Raw genomic sequence first — 19476 nt, forward strand, 5'->3', positions numbered from 1 at the left:
GTCTCGCTTACGACGTTGAGGGTTCCAGTTGATCCGATCAACGGAACAGCCTGCTCGTGAAATTAACGTGCAAGTGGCTGAGCACTCCACAGACACGTGTACCCTTAACGTAGTTCTCGGGGATATTCAGCGTGAGACAGTGTGACAAGGCTGACCCTTTGAATTACAGGCACAACAGAAACAGGAAGTAAGAGTGAGAGAAAGTTGTAGTGAAAGAGTACAGCAGGGTTCGCCACCATCCCCTGCCGGAGTCTCGTGGAGCTTTAGGTGTTTTCGCTCAATAAACACCCACAACGCCCGGTCTGGGAATCAAAACCGCGAGTCTGCTGCCCTAACCACTGGGCCATTGCGCCTCCACCCATGCCAGTGTAGAAAGCAGATGTTAAACGATGATGATAATGTGTGTGTGTGAATTTCCATAATCTAAAATCAACATGTGATATGTTTGGTCTACAATTCTTTTTCTTATTTTCCCCCTTTTTTTCCTTTACTTTTGAATACAAACTATAAAATTATGTAAAAATGTATTTCTCAACAAATTTCAAACAAAAACTTGTAATTTCACTGCTACTCCAGCCATTGAAAAACCTCTCACTACAGCTCAATGTTATTCATTCATTTTCCCTCACCTACATTAAATGTTTTGGACTGCCACTCATCCCCTCTCCTGTCATGGCTGTCTTTCTCAACCAGTTTGGCTGCAAACAAAAATACATTACTTATTATACATTATTATTTCTTACTTAGGCACAAATTTATAGACTACTGTCTATAAATGAGATTTTATAGCATCAGTGATGTTTTTATTATACGTGGAGTTGGCTTCAACTCGATGCAAAAACAGGTTAAGTTGCCAACAACAATAAAATCCATATAATTTGTATTTTTTCTCAAGAATAATGTTAATGTTTCATACACATTGTTAATACAAACATATATATGCTTAACTAACTAGACTTTATATAACTGTGTCTATTATACCTGCATGCATATGTCCAGAGAGAGAGAGAGAGAGAGAGAGAAACTAATTAGGCATAATATAAATGTGTCTATTATACATCTGTGTGTGTAGAGAGAGAAAGAGAGAGATTCACTAGACATCATATAAATATGTACAGGCATCTTCAAAAATTTTGTGACACTTGCAAGTTTGGTAGTGATTATACCTTGCCACTCTTGTCCAATCAGCTCCTGATTTTGTCCATCCATTGCACTATTTGCTTGCCTCTTGATCTACTAACCCCTACTCTTTTTTTTTTCCATGAAAATGTTTTCCAGACCTCTGCTTCTTTGAATATGGCCATAATAGATGAGCTTTTGTTTTTACACAATGTTTAAGAGTTGTCTTTCACCTACATGTTGTAAATCCGCCCCCCCCCACTTCCATTCATTTGTCCAATGGTCTTTGCAAGAGACTTGTAACATTCTCCTATACACCCACATTTCAAACACATTGTCTTCTCTTCAAATTTGTCAGAGTTCATGCTTTGTGACCATAAATATCCTATTGGCCAAATGAACACTTGCACTAACCTTGTTTTTAACTCATTTGGGACACTTTTGCTGCTCCAGATGCTAGTCAAGACTAGCCATGACCTAATCCCTTTCTTAAATAATTAATTTTTTTTAATTGCTTATTTCTGAGAATGAAACTTTTTGCCTGAAAAATATAAAGGCTATTAAACTCTTTTCTTTTTGCATTGTAAGAAGCTCTTTATCTTCCTCCTCCTCCTCCTCCTCATCATCATCACTTAAAGCCTGTTTTCTATGCTGTCATAGGTTGGATGACTTGACAGCAACTGGCAAGGTCAAGGGTCACACCAGGTTCCATAGTCTGCTTTGGCTTGGCTTCTAGATAGACCCCCTTCCTTATGCCAACCACTTCACAGAGTATATTGTGTGCTTTTTATGTAGCACTTTGGTTTTAGGATATCAATTCTTTTGTGGTGGGTGGCTCCTCTTGAGTAAGGGCAGTCCATCTTCACTATTTTATTATTTTCATTGTGGATTAAATCACTCTCTCATAGACACAATTTGTTAATTTGCTTTTTAAATTTTTTTTTTTTTTTTTTGCAGAACTAAGCGACATGTAGAAAGTCCTCAATCCGATAAACTCATTCCAGATTCCTTTATACGTGAAGATCTGTTACGTTTTTGTGAATCTTTATACAGATATGAAACAGCTAAAGAGACAACATTTAGAAATGGTGAAGATTTTTGTAAAACCACAAGCTTTCTAAGCAGAAATCCATTCTCAACAAATGCAGATATTCATTTGGATAGCTTAGCACTCAGCCATGAAATTCTAGGCTTTACCCTTGAGAGAAAATCCAGTAGTTTATCTGAAGCTGGTGGTGGCATATTTGTCACAAAAGGTTCAATACCAGCCAACACGTTTGTTTGTCTTTATCCTGGTAAGTTTAATTAAAACTGTTGTGTCTGGGGAGAGTCATTTTCTTATTGTGCCTTAAAATTTAACACACTCACTGGTAAAATTTCCACTTATTTTTCTTTTTATTTTTCTAAAATTTTCATTGCGTCTTGCAACCTTATCAATCTTACCGGTGAGTGTGTTAAATTTTAAGGCACAATAAGAAAATGACTCTCCCCAGACACAACAGAATATGCTTCAACACATGAAATCACATAAAAAAATCTTGAAAACCAAATCCAAAAACGAAATTTAATTAAAACATTTTAGAAAAATCATCATCATCGTCGTCTTAATGTCCTCTTTTCCATGCTTGCATGGATCAAAGAGAATTTGTTGTGACAGATTTTCTACAGCTAGAAGTTCTTCCTGTCACCAGCTCCCACCTGTTTCCAAATAAGGTAATATTTTCTCATAGCTAAACCTCCTTTTCATGGATGACTGCAATGGGATTGAACCCAGAACCATGTGGTTGGGAAGCAAGTTTGTTACCACACAGCCACGCCTGCACCTATTTTCTCAGGATAAATACCACAGGAACTGACCTATCAACAGTGTACAAATATTAAGTATCATGCATAGATGGCTGTTTAACTTCAATACTACCTCAGTTATGTTTGCCAAATTTTTACTGAATCTTAATTTATTTTAAACACAGGCACAATTTATAGAGTTCACGATCCACTCTTCTTTCAAAGTCTTAAAAACCAATTCATTTTCCGCTGCGCTGACCAAATACACATTGATGGTAATGACAGAGGATTATCAAAACTAATATTCAAGTAAGTGTTGTCTACAGCCCTTACTTGTTTACTGGACATTTCATTTCTTATCAGGATTGTTATGTTATAAAAACAGTTAAGCTATACATGTGTATCATTATTTTTCTTATAATTTTATATCACTGTATGCTTTAACCCTTTCACTACCAACCTTTCTGACACCTGATGAAGGCTGGAGGGTATATCAGCCGAAACGTTGTGCTAACAACAAACAAGATGGGGACAGATATCCGTCGAATGTAAATAATGATCATCATCATAGTTGTATAAAATAAAAACATACCGAATATGACAGAAGTGTGACTGTGTGGTTAAAAAGTTTGTTTTGAAGCCCAGTGGTTTAGAGTTCACTCCCAGCTGATGTCATCTACTATGTCTACTTTCTAATCAAAGCCTTGTGACGAGAAGTGTAAGAATCTCATGGGTGTATGTGTCTCCTCTTTGTCTTGAGATTTGAATGCTGATTGAAAACTAAGTCACTGTTCACACAAACAGTGCCAGTTTAGTCTTCCACAAAAATATGTCTGGCCATTGAGCTGGTCATTGTTTAAAGGACTTAGGGAAATATTACCTTAGTCAGGAAACAGGTAAGAGTTGATGACAGGAATAGCATCCAGCAGTAAAAAATCTGTTTCAACAAATGTCTAACCCATATCAGCTTGGAAAACAAATGAATGTTAAAACAACTACGATTTGAAGAACAAATTAGACTCTAGGAGTATGGGAAAATAAAATCATTAACTGATGTGGATAGAGATGGAGATTGTCTTGTTAGTTAATAATTAAAATTGCTAATGAACTAATTTCATTGGTTTGTTGTAGGTCTTGCACTCACCGTGATCGTCGGTTTCCTTACTGGACAGCAGATGCAACCTGGATGTCAACATGGCCAGTAAATCCACTAGCCGTTGGTCAATATGTGAATAACCAAACTCCAGGTAAATACTGTCAGCTAACCTTTTATTTATTTATTTATTGTTTCAATCATTGAAGTGCAGCCACACTGGAGTAAAGTATTAAGGTGTTTTTGTTAATAATATCACACACAGCTCCCCACCATTTATTTTTAAGTTGATTATCTTACTGATCTCTATTTTAAGTTATGAAGAATTGAAATAGAACGCTGTTTTTCAAGAGGTGTCAATGTAAAGAAAAACATGGAGACTAACACATATATATTCCCATTCCTTTTTTGTCCACGTTTTTTGATGTCCTGTATACGGATATGCATCTATATATACATGTAGATGTAGGTATGTACATATATGTATGTATATATGCATATGCTCATATACCATTTGTATTATATATACACACACATACATATCCATTTAGCATCCATATTTTATCCTGGCATGAGTTTGAAGGCACTTCACAGGATCTGACAGATTTGAGGACTGTTGGGTTCCCATGTCTGCTCTGGTGTAATGTACACACACATCCACACAAGCTTATTTCAGTTTCCATCTTCCAAATCCACTCACAAGACTTTGGTCGGTTCGAGGCTATAGTAGAAGACATGTGCCCAAGGTGCCATGCAGTGGGACTGAACCCAGAACCATGTGGTTGGGAAGCAAGCTTCTTATCGCACTCAAAGCCAGGACCCTTTCAGTATCCCTCATGTTATTGATAGTTTTTTTGGTTTATTTTACTATTGCGTGGTAAGAAGCTTGCTTCCCAACCACATGGTTCCAGGTTCAGTTCCACTGCATGGTACCTTGGGCAAGTGTCTTCTACTATAGCCTCGGGCCAACCAAAGCCTTGTGAGTGGATTTGGTAGACGAAATCTTAAAGTCCGTCGTATGTATATATTTTGTGTGTGCCTGTGCTTGTCCCCCAACCATCACTTGACAACCGATGGTGGTGTGTTTACATCCCCATAACTTAGCAGTCGATTTGTTTGATAAAGGCAGTGCTCCAGCATGGCTGCTGTCAAATAACTGAAACAAGTAAAAGAATTAAAGAATATTGATAGAAAGGCAGCAAGCTGGCAGAATCATTAACGCACCAAACAAAATGTTTAGCAGCATTTCTTCCGGCTTTTTAAAGTTCTGAATGCAAATTGCACTCAGATTGTCTTTGTGTTTCATCCTTCCAGGGGTCAATAAAATAAAGTACCAGGTGAGGCACTGCAATTGATATAATCAAAAAAATTACTGGTGTTCTGCCAAAATTTGAAATCATTATTGATAGTTAATGTTCAATCTGCATTGCTAAATTCTTCAATAACACTAATGTTTTACATACAAGGAGTTGCTGAAAAGTTCTTGACTTTAAGAGTGTCACAAAAAGGTATGGTTGGAGGCCCAACCTTCCGAGTTCTTTTACAGGGATTAGAAAAACTTAAGGACCGCTGCAATAAGTGCGTGAAACTGGGTAGGGAATATGTTGAATAAAATCATAATTGACTGATCCTCCTGTATTTTCTTTTACCTTAAACCAGGAACTTTTCAGCACTCCCTCATATATACGGTGTCTTTGTGTACAAAAATAATTCTTCTCTTTTTATTCCAGAATTTCCAGCCAATGTAGCTTATCAAGAATTTGACATCTCATCAGATTTTCCAATACATCTCAGTAGATATCTTCCTTATGTAGAATACAGTGGAGGCCTTAATTTATATAATTCAGTCAACAGGTATGTATAGTTTTATTTTTCTATTCAGTTGCTGAGAAACATCAACTTGTATATACAAGGTTGGCCAAAAGTCACCTGACAGTAAATTAAAACCCTTGCCACTGTCTGATGATCAGTGCTGGTGTGTTTATATCCCCATAACTTAGTGGTTAGGTAAGGGAGACCAACAGAATAAATACCAGGCTTTAAGGAAAAAAGTACAGTGGTCGATTCATTTGACTAAAATCCTTCAAGGTGGTGCTCCAGCATGGCCACAAGTAACTGAAACCAGTAAAAGTGATATATTACACATCTACACCAGTTGGTTGTCTCAGTAAACATTCAAATAGTTTGAAAATTATTAACATGTAAATAAATAAATAGAACAAAAAAAAGAAGGCTTTTTTATTATTTTATGTTTTGAAACAGAATTAAAAATTTGACTCTCATGGAGGTTTGTTCATTTATTTTAAAAATTTGTTCAGAAAAACTGGTCTCCTTATTAAGGATGTCTTTTATTTATTTTTTGTGCAGGTTATTAAGAGGTGTGGCACTTGTTTCACTCCGCTCGATCCATGCAGGAGAAGAATTGTTTTCAACATACTTTACAGTTATAGAAGCCCCCCAACAGTAATTGTGTACCTTTGAACTGCTTGTTATCAAAAGGAAAACTAATTTAAGTAATTAAGATGGTGAAAGAGATCTTTAAAGAAGTTTTTTATCAGTAAAAGTTGTTTTGCCTCTTTTTTTTAATTTGGTGATCAAGTCTTAATAATTGATTTAACTGTAATAACTAGGAGGACATGATGTTTTTCTTTCTTCCCATGCAATCATTCAATAACTTTAATGCTTCAGTATTCAAACTGGCCATATCTGGTCCAAATATCCTACTTCTTTTATGTTCAGACTAATCAGATCCAGCCTCTCTCACCTACCCTACAATGTCTTTCTTAAAACAAACATTCACATCATTGAAATCTCAAAGCTATGAGATAATCCATAATTAATTCAAAATGAATGTGAATAAATAAGCTTTATATTTGACAGAGTAATCTGAATACAAAAGGGTTAAATATTTAATTTAATCCTCTTAATCAGAATGAAGCTAATGACGTTTCTTAATTGAGATCCAAGTACAACATAAATAATTTTTCATCAGTGATATGTCTTTTGAAATATTTACAAACTTCTTGCAGTTCTATTTGTTAAATTAACTACATAAGACATCTTGATCAAGAGATTAGTTTAACAAATATAAAACTTTGTTTTACTACACATCAAAATATAATGTTTAAATTGACAAATGTTTTGTATTTTTCCTTTCCACCCAGTTAGCTTATGTATAAGTATCTGATCATTGTGACCCAAAATTCAAATAAATATATCCATATCCATATAAAAAAAAACCCCAGTTTGGTTAGTACTGTACCCAAAATATGCTAAATGTTACTGATTATGACTCCCAGTGATAAAACAAAAAAAGTAAAGGTGATATTAATTAAAGAATTATGAAAAAATGTAAATAAAACCAAATTCTTATTTACAGTGATGTTTCAAATGGGAGTGTATACAAAAACAATGCACAATTTCTAGAGTGATTCCTCAGGCTGTGCAGAACATTTCTAGAATCTTGCTTCTTCAAAATGTCCATGCCTAAAGTTCTTCACCTTGAGCTTTGTTTTTGATGGCCTTCAGAACATTTTTCATACTTGTTAGTACTAAAACGGAAAATGAACACATTTTAAAAATTTACATGAAACACATTTTGAAATATATTTTACAATTAATTATTAATGCAAGATATACTGAAGGTATAACTAGGTGAAGTTTTCATTACTCTCCTACACACTCTCGTTATTTTTTAAAATCAGCCAACAAAAGTATTTGAAATAGTAGTCAAATCTCCCATACTATATGATGCTATTTTTAAGAAAAGAATGGAATAGTCATATTTGGAATTCCTTTGACTTTCAAAGACTGACCTGGGGCTAAACAGTAATAGCCGTTACAAATACATGTCACTTGTATCAATGAAGGGTAGCAGGTAACAAAATTGGATATCTGGAGTAATGTTACTTGATGCATAACTAAAGCTCAGAGATCAGGTAATCTCTCCAGATTGAACCACTACTTCTCATTGAGCAGTCACAGCTCCAGTGTTACAGACATGTAGTTAGAAAGCTGCAGGAAAGAATTAAAAGACAGATTCTTCAAGCCAAGTGAACCAGCTGGAGACCTAGAGGTAGGCCACAAGTGAGAATGGCTGAATAATATCCATAGTCTCAGATGGTCATGTTTGGGAATCCAGAAAAAGTCCAATGATTGTTGCTTCTGACAGTAAGAGCCTTATGGAGGTGCCTTGAGACCATCCCAGAAATAGCAGGTAGCAAGGACTAATAAAGAATTTATTAAATTAACCCTCTTGGGACACTCAGGATCAATTGATCAGCCCAAGTGATACAAGCTGCTAAGACTTTGAGGCTGATCTATCGGCCTGATGAGACAAACGTTTTGAAGTGTAATAGCCAATCAGAGATCGTCTTTCAGTAGATATAATATAAAACTATATAATACCTAAATTTTTACATACTAATAAAGTAGTTTTAAGCACTTTATCCTTTGTTTTCTACATGCACCTGTCAATTTCAATCTCAACAGGAAAAACATTTTGGTATTTTTGGCTACACATAGCAAAATGCTGTCTCAAAAAGGTTAAGTTCATGTTTAGAATATAATAGGAAATTTTAATGCAAGGTACTCATTCATATCTCTTAAAAACAAGTAGTTTGTATTATAGAGCCAAGTGCAGTCTCAGACAAGTTGGTGTCAAAAGGGTTAAATGCACATGACTATACAACATCACCTAATTATTAATAATAGTTACAATCATCATATATGGAACAGATCACTAAATTAGGGATTTCTTTCATTCAGTCTGTTTTATCATTCCCTTGTTACAGGTTCTTCAAAAACTGAAATGGCAAAGCAAATAAAAGTTATTTCTTGCCCTGCTCTACCTCAATTGTTTTGTTCTCTTTGAGTAAGGAAGATAACTCTTCTTGCTTCTTACATTTTCAGTTAAGCCTTTACTCCAGGTCTGTAGAATACCACGATCTAATCAAACATTTATTACAAGCTCAAAAGTCTAGCAACCTCAATTCACCACGCTTCATTCAGGCCTGAGATCATGAAACATGTTAATCTGAAGTATTTGGAATATAATTTATATGGCTGGAAGATAAGTAATAAATCTTTCTAGAATATTGTATGTGATAGACTGGCATTATATCTATAAGGAGATATAAATCTACTTACTGCTATAGAGGAATGGTTTCCCATACATTATCATGAGATATACTTAGACACATCATCAGTGAGTTTTCTTGGGATCATTATGTGTTTCAAGTTTTTCAACATCAGACACCCTAATCCATGTAAGCTAGCTCCAGACAGCACTTCTAGTAGCATTGATCCTTTCAGGGTTCATACCTTGTGGAGCACAGACCTTGAAGCAACCTCTACTACCTCCACAGTCAACTTGATAGCTTTCAACCTACCGGCCCCTTCGATGCCCTGCATGTTATAAACTCTGCAAAAGGATTTGCCTGCAAGCTCTTTGAATCCCACATGGATAGGATTACCCCTTGCTTGTCAACCATTGCTTTGGCATAGCTCCACTAGCTCAGCATATTTCTTCCTCTTATTATCATTAAAACGATCTTGCAAAAATAATAATAATCCTCTCCACTATAGGCACAAGGCCTGAAATTTGGGGGAGGGGGAGGGTCAATTACCTCAACTCCAATGCTCCACTGGTATCAATATTTATTTTTATCAAACCCAAAAGGATGAAGGGCAAAGTCAACCTCGGCAGAATTTGAACTCAGAACACGAAGACAGACAAAATGCCGCAATGCATTTTGCCCAGCATGCTTATGATTCTGCCAACTCAACACCTTTTTAATAATAATAATAATAATAATAATAATAATAATATTCACTTTAACAAGAGATTCAGATTTCAAAACTTTCAACCTCCATTTAAAAAAAGAAAACCAGATGTAAAAAAAAAAAAAAATCAAAAATATTCAGAAAGGAAACAAACAAAAAGAAATTACTCTCACCTTGTGATATTGCTGGATAATAATATTTATAGTTAGGATTTCCTTCTTCATTAAAGAAATCAAGCATTACATCACCATTACTATCTGAAAATAATTAAATTGAAATCTTTAAATGATTTACTGAGAATAATAAGTCTAAGAAATGCAGTAGTTTTTCTATGCTAGCAAGGGTTGGGCAAATACACTTTGAGAATTTGTTTTGACAACAAGCAGTTTAATAAAAAAGGTTCATGAAATAAGAATTGGAGTCGGCTTGATCTGAATCCTTCAAAATGGTGCCCCAACATGGCTGCAGTCCAATGACTAAAGTAAAGAAATGTTGGCACTCCGTCGCTTACGACGTCGAAGGTTCCAGTTGATCCAATCAACGGAACAGCCTGCTCGTGAAATTAACATGCAAGTGGCTGAGCACTCCACAGACACGTGTACCCTTAGCGTAGTTCTCGGGGATATTCAGCGTGACACAGTGTGACAAGGCTGACCCTTTGAATTACAGGCACAACAGAAACAGGAAGTAAGAGTGAGAGAAAGTTGTGGTGAAAGAGTACAGCAGGGTTCGCCACCATCCCCTGCCAGAGCCTTGTGGAACTTTATGGTGTTTTCGCTCAATAAACACTCACAACACCCAGTGTGGGAATCGAAACCGCGATCCTATGACCGCGCGTCCGCTGCCCTAACCACTGGGCCATTGCGCCTCCACCAATGTAAAGAAATACTAAAAAAGTTTACCACATTACATTTTATACAAAAGCAACATAATTTTCATTTAGCAATAATATTATATATCTTTGAACACCTTGTGGAATCAATAATTATTTAGAAATATAAGAAAACTTAAAGATGGGATCTTACCAAGAAATAATATCCTTGGTATATATCCTCCATCTGGTGAATATTTGGAGTCTTGATCATCCTAGAATGGATTAACAAACATGAATTAGTTTCGACAGGGTTTTATGCAAGGATCCATTTTAACCCTTTAGCATTCAGATAATTCTGTCTAATGTAATGCTTATTTACCCACAGTGTTTTGAATCACACATACATTAGCTTTTTGTGCTGAGATTTCAATGATGCGCTTGTTTATTTTTAGTATGGTATTGTAGGGTAGGTGTGAGAGGCTGAATATGGCCAGTTTGAACATAAAACAGGTAGAATATTTGAGCCAGATACAGCAGGTTTAAATGCAAAAGGGTTAACCCTTTAGCATTTAGATTACTCTGTCAAATGTAATGTAATTCATATTGTTTTCAATTGATCATGCATTATCTTGTAGCTTTGAGATTTTGATGATGTGATTGTTAATTTTTAGAATGAAATTATAGGGTAGATGGCAGAAGCCAGATCTGGCCAGTTTGAACACAAAATAGGCAGAATATTTTGGCCAGATACGGCCAGTTTGAATGCTAAAGAGTTAAAGGTAAGATCATTTATACCAATTACATGGATGTCAACACAAAGAGGTCCAAGCATTCGACCACTAAAACACACACATGTACATACCTATAAATACATATATGACAGGCTTCTTTCATTTACTATCTATCAAATCCAATCACAAGGCCTTGGTCAGCCCAGGGCTATATAGTAAAAGACACTTGCTCAAGTTTCCACACAGTGGAACTAAATCTGAAACCATGTAGTTTAGAAGCAAACTTCGTAGATACACAGCCACACTTGGCTTTAAAATGCTGTCTCACGTAAGTTCCCATCAGGTATGGCTGTGTGGTAAGAAGCTTGCTTCCCAACCACATGGTTCCAGATTCGTCCCACTGCATGGTACCTTGGGCAAGTGTCTTCAACTATAACTTTAGGCCGACCAAAGCCTTGAGTGGATTTGGTAGACAGAAACTGAAAGAAGCCCGTTGTATGCATGTGTGTGTGTGTGTGTGCATGCCTTTGTGTCTGTGTTTGTCCCCCCACCCCACCAACACTTGACAACCAATATTGGTGTGTTTATGTCCCCGTAACCTGGCAGTTCAGCAAAAGAGACTGATAGAATAAGTACTAGGCTTACAAAGAATAAGTCCTGGGGTCAATTTCTTTGACTAAAACTCCTTAAAGCAGTGCTCCAGCATGGCTGCAGTCAAATGACTGAAACAAGTAAAAGAATAAAAGAAATCCAACCCATACCAGCATGAAAAAAGGACATTAAACAAATGAAAAGATAGAGATGTGTCTCTTAACAACCCGAATCTTCTGAAAACCGAAACAAGTTCCATCATACAGCAACACCTTCCAGCAATAATGGTCAAAACAAAATATAAGAAAAATAATACCAACGTACAGGAGAATTCACCATTATAAATTCTTTACTAAGTTCACCAATTTCTTCAGAGTCAGCAAATTTTGGTTTCAAAGCTAAAACAAAACAAGAAAATAATTTTTAGCAATAATTAAATTTTGAAAGCCAAGTTTTCAATGGAACTAGCAAATTTCAAAAATTCCTCATAACTGATGAAAAGCCAACCAAAAGAACACAACCAGTCGTCCTAATACTCAGATGAGCGCTTACTGAGAAGACATACAGTCAGAAGTGTTCCAATTTCAGTTCAAATTCCACCCAGATCAACTGCCTTTCATCCTTTCAGGGTCAATGAAGTGAGTACCAGTCAAGCACTGGAGTCAATGTAATCAACTGGCCCCTTCCCCCAAAATTTCAGGCCTTGTGCCTACAGCAGAAAGGATTATTAGGATTATGAGTTGCAGAATTAAAAACCATTAAATGAAGAAACCATTTGACGACCAAAGGTGTTTTTTTTTATATATATATTGGCCTGTGACAAATTGCAAACTAATATTCACCAATTACCACCAAAAATTCATTCCCAAACAATTAGGCAAGTCTTGAAGTTTAAAATAAGTTTGTTTTCTGGCAAAACAAAAAAAGCAAGGGGTGTAAACAGTCACAACCAAAAAATACATGTAACAGGAGTGGCTGTGTGGTAAGTAGCTTGCTTACCAACCACATGGTTCCGGGTTCAGTCCCACTGTGTGGCACCTTGGGCAAGTGTCTTCTACTATAGCCTTGGGCTGACCAAAGCCTTGTAAGTGGATTTGGTAGACGGAAACTGAAAGAAGCCCGTCGTATATATTATATATATATATATATATATATATATATATGTATATGTATGTATATATACATATATATGTATATGTATGTATGTGTGTTTGTGTGTCTGTGTTTGTCCCCCCCACCATCGCTTGACAACCGATGCTGGTGTGTTTACATCCCCTTAACTTAGCGGTTCGGCAAAAAGAGACCCATAGAATAAGTACTAGGCTTACAAAGAATAATTCCTGGGGTTGATTTGCTCGACTAAAGGCGGTGCTCCAGCATGGCCGCAGTCAAATGACTGAAACAAGTAAAAGAGTAAAAGAAAACAATCATCATCATTCATCATTTAACGTCCATTTTCCATGCTGGCATGGGTTGGACAGTTTGACAGGAGCTGGCAAGCCAGAAGACTGCACCAGGCTTCACTGCTTTGCCATGGTTTTTACAGCTGTATGCCCTTCCTAATAGTAAAAACATAAACAGTAACATTTCAAATTTATTTCAGGAATTAATGGAATTTATGATAATGTTTATTTTACCTTTACAGGCTCCACACCATGATTTATGAAGGATAAACATCAAAGATTTATTCCTGAAATTTAAAAAGAAAATAAGGATAATTAGCTGGCAGAAGGTGAAAAAATTAAATGAATCAAATCTTGATACATCATCATTGTTTAATATCTGTTTTCCATGCTGTCATGAGTTGGATGGTTTAACATGGAGCTAGTCAGAATCCAACTGTCTGTTGTGGCAGTGTTTCTACAGCTGGATGTCCTTCCTAATGCCAAATACTTAACAGAGTGTGCTGGGAACATTTTACGTGACACAGGTATGGGTGCATTCTCATGCAGCATCAGTACAGGTGTGTTTACACAACATCAGCACAGGTGCTTTTTATGTGGCACCGGCACCTGAAAGGACAAGCCTGTATGTATGGAAGACTGATTTTATTTAGCTTGAAGCATCTTTTCAAGTACAGCAAATCGTCACAAAAGCCATCAACTATTCAATGACTTGCAAATACATTGAAAAATTTTTAGTCTCAGTCTGAGACACACAGAGAACATCTGTCTTCTTGTGGTTCATGGCCCTTCATCAAATAATGATATGGTCCCAAGTACACCATGCATGAATAAGAGACACGAAGGACATTAATGAAACATCTTGAACAGAGGTTTCTTCAATCAAGACTGAATGGATTTAAATCACAGCATAATATAGTTCAAGTTGAACTCACGATCTACAGACTGGTGATCCAATATTTAGGTGTATGTGTGGACACGAATGAGGTTGTGACTGGTTGACAGGACACTGAATAACTGAAAAGAAGACAGTTGGTACCATGTCACCAATGCTGCATCTGAGCATATAAAATTTATCTCTCAACTGCAAGAGAAATTAACTCCAATTGTGTGGTCTCTGTTGGCGTTTAGTACCAAATCAGCTCTTATCAAACTTATGATCAAAGGTGTTCTCATAATGACCAGGCCATCCAGCTCGTTACCTCAGACAATGCCTCTTGTGATTCCACTAATCTTCAAACGTATAGAGTAACTAGTCATGCTGTAAACCCTTTTGATATCAACCCATCTGAGACCACCCTTAATTCTAAGATATAAACTTTCTGTTTTAACCCATTACCTACCAGTGATCTCATTTGAGATCACTTAAAAATTACAAATTTCGTAATTATCTGTCAATATTTACACATATCTAACCTTTTTGCTATATCTACTAGGTATATTTCTCTGATATTCAAATAAGGTTTGCTAATTTTTCACCCAATATCTCACTTATTTCTATTTAAAATGTTATTTTGATCATTCCAGCGTGTTTCTAAGGCTGTTTTATGCTAGAAATCAAAGTTTCATAAAAAAATTCCAGTTAATAGAATTATGGGAGGTAATGGGTTAAAGTCATCTGTATTAAAACCGTCCATCAAAATTTCATGTTATGTTCCAAACATCAGCTTAATAATAATGACAAAGTTATTTTACTAAATTCTTCATTATTTTCAACACTAATTGAAACAAATGGAGTGTATATCAACAGAAATAAGGTAACAAAGAGGTTAACAGGGTATGTAACCATCATAACCCTATTTCACTCAAGCAGTGACAAGTGAAGATGCTTAATGTCAACATACATACAAACACCCACACATACATCATATTGTTTAAAATTCATCTTCCATGCTGGCGAGTATTGAACAGCTCAACAGGATTTGAAGACCGTGTTGAGTTTCGATGAATGTTTTGGCAGGGTTTTTGCAGCTGGATACCATTCCTAATGCCAATTACACACATATACATTTATATAGGCTCTATACAGTTTCCATCTACTCACAAGGCTTTGATTGGCTCAGGACTATAGCAGAAGACACTTGACTAAGGTGCCATGCAGTGGGACTGAACATGAAACTACATGGTTGCAAAATAAATTTAGTAACTACTCTGTCACATTCACACCGATAAGTATTGAAATAAATAGGGAAAATTCAAATTATAAATTTTGATAAGTGATAGTGTCTAACAGATTGAGGTCACATATTAGATGTCTGTGTATAAAAATTTATTAAATAATAGGGAAAATGAAAAATAATCATAAATTTTAAGAATCAAATACACTCACTGATTTTTAGATTTCTTTAATCCATCTTGAAGATTATGCCAAGCTATATGGTCACCCCATCCTGGAAGAATTAATAATAATGATAGTTTGTTATATTTTAATTATTGTCTTCATACTAATTAATATAAAATGTCAGTTACCAAAGACAAAAAAAAATATGACATATAAACTGATATGGTTAACAGTAAAAAAGAAAATATAATTAAAGAGGTTGAAAAGATCTCCAAAATGTAAAGGTTTCGAGCAGTTGATGGTTTCAAACTTTTTCAGTCTCATCAGCCAAATACAATCTAAACTGAACACTATTAGATAAATGATATTACCTCTCTTTAGTCTCTTTAGCTAATGGCAGCTTCAGGATAGTCTTAAAACTTACTTCTAATGTGTATATGCATACATGTGTATTCATGTACAGACAAATACTAACTTGCTGATATGCCTACAGATGTGCAAGTACACACTTCTGAACAAGTACAATCATAAACATTGAATGTTGTGCTGGAAAACACAGTGGATGTCAAATGACAATGATGTTCGTCTAAGCTGAAAATATGATGACATCCTTTTGAATATAGCTATGTCAATACGGTTTGACAAAGTAGAGAAGAAAAATCATTCTATGTAGACTCAAAATTCAATACTGATATTGACACAGCTGAGAAAGAGAGCCACAGAAATCGCAATGGAAGCCATCGTTTTTATTTGAACAGCCATGCAGTTTATTGAAATTATATCAAATGGCCTCACCCTAATGACGAGACTAAAATTACTGATATATCAGAAAATAGGTCAGCCTTCAATGAATTCTCTCTCAACTCAAACTGTTGTTCTACATTCTTTGTTTACAATAATAAAATATCAATCTGAAAATTAGACATGGTTGGATATTGATAAGTTTTGAGAGAAAAGACAGAACTTATAAGGATTACACATAGAGTCAGAGTCTTAAAGCAGTTTTACATATAATTTATACAAAACTATATGTGATGTGTAAGAGCTGGCAAGCTGAAGAGTTGCACTAGGCTCCTGTCTGAGATACATACATATACATATATATGTATATATATCACAGCCATGGCTAATGCTGGTGGCACATAAAAAGCACCTTTCAAGTATTGAGTCTGATGGTTGAGCTCCTTTCAAATGTTGGGCCTCACAGAGGCAATGACCGAGACCTTTCACATTACGTTGTGCTTGAGAAGAAAACCCATCAAGCCAAGTAAAATCACAGTCGTGGCAAATGCAAGTTCCACACAAATAATACCTGTGCTGGTGGCACGTAAAAACACCTTTTGAGCATTGGGTCTCACAAAGGCAATGACCAAGACCATTTGGCATTATGCTTGTCTTCAAGCATTGGGCCTCGCAGAGGCAATGACCAAGTCCATTTGGTATTATGCCATGCTTGACAAGAAGACCCATCAAGCCAAATAAAACCACAGTTGTGGCAGATACCGGTGTCACGCAAATGGCACCCATGCTGGTGGCATGTAAAAGCACCCATTACACTCTCGGAGTGGTGAGTGGTTGGTGTTAGGAAAGGTATCCAGTTGTAGAAACCATACCTAAACAGACTGAAGTCTAGTGTAGCCTTCCAGTTTGCCAGCCCTGGTCAAACTATCTAACCCATGCCAGCATGGACAACAGATGTTAAGTCAAATGATGATGATATATATATATATATATATATATATATATCACAAAGTTTCTGACTATCAAATTCACCCACAAGGCATTGGTCAGCCTGGAGCTAAATAGAAAACGCTTGTCCAATGTGACACACAGTGGAACTGAAACCAGAACCACATAGTTGCAAACCAAGCTTAACCACACAGCAATAATACATACACAGGTATGTGTGTGTGTACACAAACACACACAACATGCACACATGTATGTATATAATTGTATATATCTGTACACACACACATATACAGGGCGGTAATATTTCCCCATGAGCAGACAAAATTTTTATTTAAATACTGCAAAAACAGAAAGAAAAAAAGAAAAATAAACGAAAGAATATGTTTTTCTCCTGAAACTTAGAAAAAAAAAGAAAAATGTTTTCCCCCTAATTGGATCATGAATGTTGCAAGACCAGAAGTTTAAGTTGAAGGTGAAATCAGTACACCTAATTACCTAGGTGGTACCATTTCATTGCAATATTACATATATATATAGATATATATATATATATAAAAGTTTAACAAGAATTTGAGGCTAGTCCAAGACAAAATATTCAAGGCCACAAGAGAAAGAGAATGTGTAACAATACACCCATTAATCTGTCAGTTTTAGTGTCACTTAACTACCACAATGGTATGACAATATAATGCTGTTTTATATAACACAGTTCTAAATCCAATAGTGAAAGGCAAGCTTAATGGGAGCTATTTATTATCAAATTATTTTGCACTTGAATGGCCAAATAATTACTAACAGGTGAGAAATTGCTCAGCCACAAAGAAAAAAAAAAAAAAAAAAAAAAAAAAAAAAAAAAAAAAAATCAAATCAAAAGTAGTGTCTGTCTCTAGGAACAGCAATTTTATAATTAGTATTATTCTGCCAAAGACTTTACAAGAAAGAAGAAAATGGTGATAGAACTCATTCTTCATCTCTAAACTACATCATTAATTGTCTTTGAAGTACACTTACAACAGAATTTTTACAACACAGTCCAAAGTTGGATTCGTCATCATAGTTCTTTAACGTCCGCTTTCCATGTGGGTATGGGTTGGATGGTTTGACCAGAGCTGGCAAGCTGAAGAGCTGCAACAGTTTCCAGTCTGATTTCACTTGGTTTCTTTGATTGGATGCCCTTCCTAGCTCCAACCACTTTGAAGTGTGTGCTGGATGTTTTTAATGTGGCACCAGCACAAATATAACGTTTTTGCAAGCTCTTTCAGTTTCTGCCTACCAAATCCACTCACAAAGCTTTGGCCTGAGGCTGCATTAGAAGACAGCTGGCCAAGGTGTCATGCTGTGGGACTGAACCCAGAAAATTGTGGTTGGGAAGCAAATTTCTTATCACAGCCCTGCCTGCACTATCCACACAATTTCAAAAAAAAAATTTTGTTGGTATGTGAATATGTATAAGACATAGTGTTATCAGTGAGCAGGTACATAATGATTGTGACACAAATCCAATAAATTTGTCTAAGAGCTGGCCTTCTTTAGTTGTCGCTTACGTTGAGGGTTCCAGTTGATCCGATCAACGGAACAGCCTGCTCGTGAAATTAACGTGCAAGTGGCTGAGCACTCTACAGACACGTGTACTCTTAACATAGCTCTCGGGGATATTCAGCGTGACACAGTGTGACAAGGCTGACCCTTTGAATTACAGGCACAACAGAAACAGGAAGTAAGAGTGAGAGAAAGATGTGGTGGAAGAGTACAGCAGGGTTCGCCACCATCCCCTGCCGGAGCCTCGTGGGGCCTTAGGCGTTTTCGCTCAATAAACACTCACAACGCCTGGTCTAGGAATCGAGACCGCGATCCTATGACTGCGAGTCCGCTGCCCTAACCACTGGGCTATTGTGCCTCCACCTTCTTTAGTAATACCCATACAAATTAAACATAGGAAGCAGTAGAGCATGCAAACATCTAAAAAAGAGGTTTATGCTGAATGGGACTGTATATCTGCATAGCTTGATAAAATAGTTTGCAAAAGGCCGTTTGAATTGCTTTTGTAGCTTTGTACCAATTAAGGATGCATAATATAAGTATATGTACTCATGTGTTGAGTGCTACTTCTGTTTGTTCTGCCAAACCTATATACACACACACACACACACACACATATATATATATACATGCATGCATACATA

The 19476-nt window shown here is 36.2% G+C and overlaps 2 protein-coding genes across 5 annotated transcripts in view; one reads left to right on the plus strand and one right to left on the minus strand.

Moving 5' to 3' along the window:
- The window catches only part of LOC106868640 (SET domain-containing protein 9), an 11895-nt gene extending 3049 nt beyond the window's left edge, over positions 1-8846 (plus strand). For 2 of the 4 annotated variants that reach the window (XM_014914000.2, XM_014914001.2), the window contains exons 2-6: positions 2077-2414; positions 3090-3213; positions 4036-4151; positions 5728-5851; positions 6365-8846. In XM_014914000.2, the coding sequence (XP_014769486.1) occupies positions 2077-2414; positions 3090-3213; positions 4036-4151; positions 5728-5851; positions 6365-6464 (802 nt within the window). In that variant the 3' untranslated portion in view covers positions 6465-8846. Of the gene's footprint in view, positions 1-236; positions 401-643; positions 845-2076; positions 2415-3089; positions 3214-4035; positions 4152-5727; positions 5852-6364 lie in introns of those variants that run through there. The other 2 variants (XM_052969962.1, XM_052969961.1) reach the window with 2 other exon arrangements.
- Positions 6212-19476, minus strand: part of LOC106868638 (thioredoxin domain-containing protein 12) — a 15318-nt gene continuing 2053 nt past the window's right edge. The window contains exons 2-7 of the mRNA XM_014913997.2: positions 15650-15710; positions 13555-13607; positions 12242-12315; positions 10807-10867; positions 9955-10038; positions 6212-7548 (exon numbers count right to left, since the gene is read on the minus strand). Coding sequence (XP_014769483.1) covers positions 7484-7548; positions 9955-10038; positions 10807-10867; positions 12242-12315; positions 13555-13607; positions 15650-15710 — 398 coding nt within the window. The 3' untranslated portion in view covers positions 6212-7483. The remainder of the gene's footprint in view (positions 7549-9954; positions 10039-10806; positions 10868-12241; positions 12316-13554; positions 13608-15649; positions 15711-19476) is intronic.

The sequence above is a fragment of the Octopus bimaculoides genome, chromosome 8 (genome assembly GCF_001194135.2).
Source record: "Octopus bimaculoides isolate UCB-OBI-ISO-001 chromosome 8, ASM119413v2, whole genome shotgun sequence".
Taxonomy (NCBI): domain Eukaryota; kingdom Metazoa; phylum Mollusca; class Cephalopoda; order Octopoda; family Octopodidae; genus Octopus; species Octopus bimaculoides.